Source organism: Pelophylax lessonae, assembly GCF_965119305.1.
Source record: "Pelophylax lessonae genome assembly, chromosome: 3".
Classification (NCBI taxonomy): Eukaryota; Metazoa; Chordata; class Amphibia; order Anura; family Ranidae; genus Pelophylax; species Pelophylax lessonae.
Genome location: NC_138770.1, coordinates 38,500,926 through 38,507,003, shown reverse-complemented (window position 1 = coordinate 38,507,003; position 6,078 = coordinate 38,500,926). Strand labels below are relative to the sequence as shown.

At 49.8% G+C, this 6,078-nt stretch overlaps 2 protein-coding genes across 2 annotated transcripts in view; one reads left to right on the top strand and one right to left on the bottom strand.

The window, feature by feature from the left end:
• LOC309550737 (uncharacterized protein) overlaps positions 1–6,078 on the top strand; it is a 578,111-nt gene that overhangs the window by 500,198 nt on the left and 71,835 nt on the right. The gene's annotated exons all lie outside the window — the stretch shown is intronic.
• Positions 1–6,078, bottom strand: part of LOC309550284 (uncharacterized protein) — a gene marked incomplete at both ends in the record, with an annotated part of 77,976 nt that overhangs the window by 66,715 nt on the left and 5,183 nt on the right. Inside the window, one exon of the mRNA XM_082250689.1 lies at positions 6–175. Within this exon, the coding sequence (XP_082106815.1) occupies positions 6–175 (170 nt within the window). The remainder of the gene's footprint in view (positions 1–5; positions 176–6,078) is intronic.

Genomic DNA, 6,078 nt, shown 5'->3' with positions numbered 1-6,078 from the left:
AACACATCCCGCACTCAGCACAGGAAAACCTCTTATCTGTTGGAAGGATGGCACCGTCCCTGATAGTCTGAGGTTCCTCAGGATAGGAGGAATACGATGGTCCGGCACTGACCCACACAGTCTGAGGTTCCTCAGGATAAGAGGAATACGATGGTCCGGCACCTTCCCTCACAGTCTGAGGTTCCTCAGGATAAGAGGAATACGATGGTCCGGCACCGTCCCTCACAGTCTGAGGTTCCTCAGGATAAGAGGAATACGATGGTCCGGCACTGTCCCTCACAGTCTGAGGTTCCTCAGGATAAGATGAATACGATGGTCCGGCACCTTCCCTCACAGTCTGAGGTTCCTCAGGATAAGAGGAATACGATGGTCCGGCACCTTCCCTCACAGTCTGAGGTTCCTCAGGATAAGAGGAATACGATGGTCCGGCACTGTCCCTCACAGTCTGAGGTTCCTCAGGATAAGAGGAATACGATGGTCCGGCACTGTCCCTCACAGTCTGAGGTTCCTCAGGATAAGAGGAATACGATGGTCCGGCACCTTCCCTCACAGTCTGAGGTTCCTCAGGATAAGAGGAATACAATGGTCCGGCACCACCCCTCACAGTCTGAGGTTCCTCAGGATAAGAGGAATACGATGGTCCATCTACACTGTGTGGTGCCGGATGGACATTTGAGGTAGCCGGGTTTTCTCCTGGACTATACTGTGTGATGTCCTCATCTTCTACTTTACAGTCTGGAGACAAAGTGAGACAATCCTCTGAGGTTTTCCTCATCTCCCGTCCATCTACTAAAATAGAAATACAAAGATTATTACTAGGGATGGGCTGAACACCCCACTGTTTGGTTCGCAGCAGAACTCCTGAACAGGGAAATGTTCTAACCCGAACAGCAAACCCCGTTGAAGTCTATGGGAGCCGGACAGGAGAAATCAAAAGTGCCCATTTTGAAGGCTTATATGCAAATAATTGGCCATAAAAGGGGAATGAGGGTCTGAGTACTGCCCTGGGGGACATGTATCAATTGAAAAAAAAAAAAAAAACTATAGTTTTTTTAGGAGCAGTGATTTAATTATGCTTAAAGTGCAACAATAAAAATGAAAAATTATTCTGAGTTATAGTGCCTGGGGGGTCCCATTAATGTGCCTGTAAAGTGGCGCATCTGTAGCATGCATAAAACATGCTGCAGCAAAAATGACATTTCTAAAGAAAAGAAAAAAAAAATCAAATCCCATTTAAAATGACTCGCTATTGAACAAATAAAGAAAAAAAACGGTGTAGCCCCCCCCCCCCCCCCCCCCAGTCCATACCAGGCCCTTCGGGTCCGCTATTGATTTTAACCACTTTACCACCGGAGGATTTTCCTGCTTTACGTCCAGGCCAATTTTTGCAACTTGGCACTGTGCGACTTTAACTGCCAATTGCGCGGTCACGCAACGCTGTACCCAAACAAAATTTACGTCCTTTTTTCCCCACAATCAGAGCTTCCTTTTGGTGGTATTTGATCACCTCTGCGCTTTTCATTTTTTGCGATATTAATAAAAAAAGAGCGAAAATTTTGCAAAAAAATTGACATTTTCTACTTTGAGACCCCGTTCACACTGGGGCGATCCGACTTGCCGGGGCGACCTCACAGATCGCGGTGCGCAGCTCACACCGTGACTTCGGAGCGGCCGGCACGGACTTCATAATATTGAAGTCAATGCAGGTCGCTCCGGGTCGCCCCAAAGAAGCTCCGGACCCTTTTTCTAAGTCGGAGCGACTTGTGTCGCTCCTATTAGAACGGGTCCACAGCTTCTCTATGGGAGGCGACCTACGGCGACCAGGTCGCCTGACAGGTCGCCCCAGTGTGAACCGGCTCTTACAGTTAAAAAATATCCAATATATTCAATTTTTGTCATATATTTAGGCCAATATGTATTTAGCTACATGTCTTTGACAAAAAAAATTCTCAATGAGCGTATTTTTAACCACTTTAAAACCGGAAAATTTTACCCCATTCCTGACCAGGCTATATTTTGCGATTCAGCACTGCGTTACTTTAACGGACAATTGCGCGGTCGTGCGACGCTGTACCCAAATTAAATTTATGTCCTTTTTTCCCCCCACAAATAGAGCTTTCTTTTGGTGTTATTTGATCACCTGTGCAATTTTTAATTTTTTAAAAAAAGAGCGACAATTTTGAAAAATACATTCTGATATATGAAATTCCCCAAAAAAAAATTAACAATCAAAATTTTTAACATTTTAGGCCAATTTGTTTTCTGCTACAAAAATAAGCGTATTTTGATTGGTTTGCGCAAAACTTATCGCGATTACTAACTACGGGAAAGATTTGTAATTTTAATGTTTATTTTTTTACTAGTAATGGCGGCGATCTGCAAAACATGTACAGGCTTTTCCGAGCAGCGGCGGAGCATGCGCGGTGACGAGTTGGCGCCAGGCGGCGCCATTTTCAAATCTAAAGCCTCAGGAACAGGTAAATGACACTCCTCCACAGCCACACTACCTGCTGTTATGCGGGGCTGCGGGCATAGTACAGAAGATGCAGTGCCATGTACAATGCCCGCAGCACTGCATCTTCTGTAGTATGCCCGCAGCCCTGCATTCTCTTGTACCATGCCCGCAGCCCTGCATTCTGTACAATGCCCGCAGCCCTGCATTCTCCTGTACCATGCCCGCAGCACTGCATCTCCTGTAGTATGCCCGCAGCCCTGCATTCTCTTGTACCATGCCCGCAGCCCTGCATTCTGTACAATGCCCGCAGCCCTGCATTCTCCTGTACCATGCCCACAGCCCCGCATTCTCCTGTACCATGCCCACAGCCCTGCATTCTCCTGTACCATGCCCACAGCCCTGCATTCTCCTGTACCATGCCCGCAGCCCCGCATTCTCCTGTACCATGCCCACAGCCCCGCATTCTCCTGTACCACGCCCGCAGCCCTGTATTCTCCTGTACCACGCCCGCAGCCCTGCATTCTCCTGTACCATGCCTACAGCCCTGCATTCTCCTGTACCATGCCCACAGCCCTGCATTCTCCTGTACCATGCCTGCAGCCCCGCATTCTCCTGTACCATGCCCGCAGCCCTGCATTCTCCTGTACCATGCACACAGCCCTGCATTCTCCTGTACCACGCCCGCAGCCCTGCATTCTCCTGTACCACGCCCGCAGCCCTGTATTCTCCTGTACCACGCCCGCAGCCCTGCATTCTCCTGTACCACGCCCGCAGCCCTGCATTCTCCTGTACCATGCCCGCAGCCCTGCATTCTCCTGTACCATGCCCACAGCCCTGCATTCTCCTGTACCATGCCCGCAGCCCTGCATTCTCCTGTACCATGCACACAGCCCTGCATTCTCCTGTACCATGCCCACAGCCCTGCATTCTCCTGTACCATGCCTACAGCCCTGCATTCTTCTGTATTATGCCCACAGCCCTGCATTCTCCTGTGCCATGTCCACAGCCCTGCATTCTCCTGTACCATGCCTACAGCCCTGCATTCTTCTGTATTATGCCCACAGCACTGCATTCTCCTGTACCATGCCCGCAGCACTGCAGGGCACTGTGGCACTATAGACAGTAGAAAGCCTGGTGCGCTCATCTGCCCAGTGTCTACTGCTCTTTCCTGCTCCTGCTGTCACTCCGTCCGTACACACTCACACCCCTCTGACTGCTTTCATAGTCCTATAGAATGTGGGGGCCTTTTGGAGGGCATTCATTTTTTTTTGGGGGGGGGGGGGGGGGCAGCATTTTATTCTTGGACCCAGGCAGCACAATGTCTTGGGCCAGCCCTGATTTCCACACTCGATCCCAGATGATCGGGGAAGAGAGGCGGTGATCACCGTCTCTCCTCCCCTGGCCCGACTCTCGCTGTGTCTGAATACAGCAGGAGCGAGCCTCCGGCAGTGCGCGAGCGACGCCGAGAGGGGGCGTTGTCCAGCGACGATAATGAGCCACTTTGCCGCAGTACCATCTCAGTGAGCGGTCAGCAAGTGGTTAAGTAGAACCCCACAGCAACATTTTTTAAATAAAACAGAGTGGGGTCCCCCCCAAACTCCATACCAGACCCTTACATGAGCATGCAGGTCAGGAAAGGGGGGAGCAAGTGAGCAGCCCCCCTCTCCTGAACCATACCAGGCCACATGACCTCAACATGCCCCCCACCCCCACACCGAAGCATCTTGTCCCCATGTTGATGGGGACAAGAGCCTCTTCCCGACATCCCTGGGCTTATTGGAATCTGGAAGCCAGCTTTAACAATGGGGGCCCTCAGCACAGAGAAGAAAGATTATGAGAGAAACACAGCAATACAGGATGGGAAACACAGCTCAGGAAAGTGACCAGGGTATTACAGGCTGATATCACCCAGTCCCCGCCCTACTCTGGACCAATCAGTGAGCAGTATGGGTGGAGGAATGTATTTAGTGTTAATGACCCACCTGTGCTGATCTCTGTAGGAGTGTCCTCCTCTATAATTATCCTCGTTATTCCATCCTCCTCCATAGACTGCTGATCATCGCTCACATACCTCTCTTCTTCTGCTTTAACCTCAACTTTTATATCTATCAGATCTTCAACCTAAACCAAGAAAAGGATCAAAAATAACATCTGTATGACATAAGCTTTAAAATGGAGACATCACCAAAAAGAATCTATGAGTCCATGTTCTAGATGTTCCTTCACACCAACCTTGTAACACTGAGGGATGGTGTGACCTTCCTGTGTGGAATCCCGGGAATACAGAGGACGGGGACATCTCTCTGGTGGGTTCCCATTACTGGATCCATCTGTAGGAAACACACACACTGACTGAATACATTGTTTCTATGTGTTTATCAGATGATGGGGGATCTAGGTGGAGCCTCCGTACTGCTCTCTCCTTTACAATAAAGTCTCCTCTTACCCGGTGATGTGAGGGGAGGCTGATTGTCCATCATGACGTCCTTGTAGAGATCCTTGTGTCCTTCTAAATACTCCCACTCCTCCATGGAGAAATAGACAGTGACATCCTGACACCTTATAGGAACCTGACACACACAATGATACAGTCACCATCCAGACACATCCCTTGTCTGTTACTGGATAATGTCCCAGAATTCCCAGCACCGCTCACCTCTCCTGTCAGCAGCTCCATCATCTTCTTGGTGACTTCTAGAATCTTCTGCATGTTGTGTCTCTCAGGTTTTAGGGAGTCACACGGAGGCACTGTGATGGTCATATGATCACCTGACTTCACAAGAGGAAATCTCTGTATTGAGGAACCAATAAGAATATCATGTTAGGTTCCCAGAATCCTCCTCATCTCTCCGGTCAGGTCTGTGTTTTATTAATAGAAACAAGAGTGATGTCATGTGATCTCCCAGAATCCTCCTCACCTCTCCGGTCAAGTCTGTGTTTTATTAATAGAGATAAGAGTGATGTCATGTGACCTCCCAGAATCCTCCTCACCTCTCTGGTCAGGTCTGTATTTTAACCACTTCCCGCCCGCCATACAGCAGAATGCTGGCTGCAAAGTGGTTAGGTTATCTTAACTGGGCGGCAAATGACGTCCAGCAGGAAAAGCTGCCCGTGCGCACCCGCGAGGGCACGTAGAGCGGTGATCAGTGGTGCGGTGTGTCACTGACACACCGCATCTCCGATCCCGGTAAAGAGTCTATGACGTAGACTCTACCATGTGATCGGCTGTGACCAATCACAGCTGATCAAATCGTAACCAGGAAGTGCCCTTTATTGGCTTTCCTCCATTCGCGCTGACAAGGCGCGTGTAGAGGAGAGCCGATCTGGGGCTCTCCTAACGGGGGGGGGGGGGGGGGGGGCTCTGCGCTGATAATCAGCGCATTGATTATCTGAGCAGACCCATCAGGGATGCCCACTAGAGCCCACCAGTGATACCTACTAGAGCCCACCAGGGATGCCAACCCATGCCACTAGGGATGCCAACCCGTGGTGACCAGAGATGCCAATCAGTGTTAATTAAAGATGCCAATCAGTGTTAATTAAAGATGCCAATCAGTTCCTATTAGGGATTCCAATCAGTGTCGATTAGTAATGCCTGTCAGTGCCATCTATCAGTGCCCATC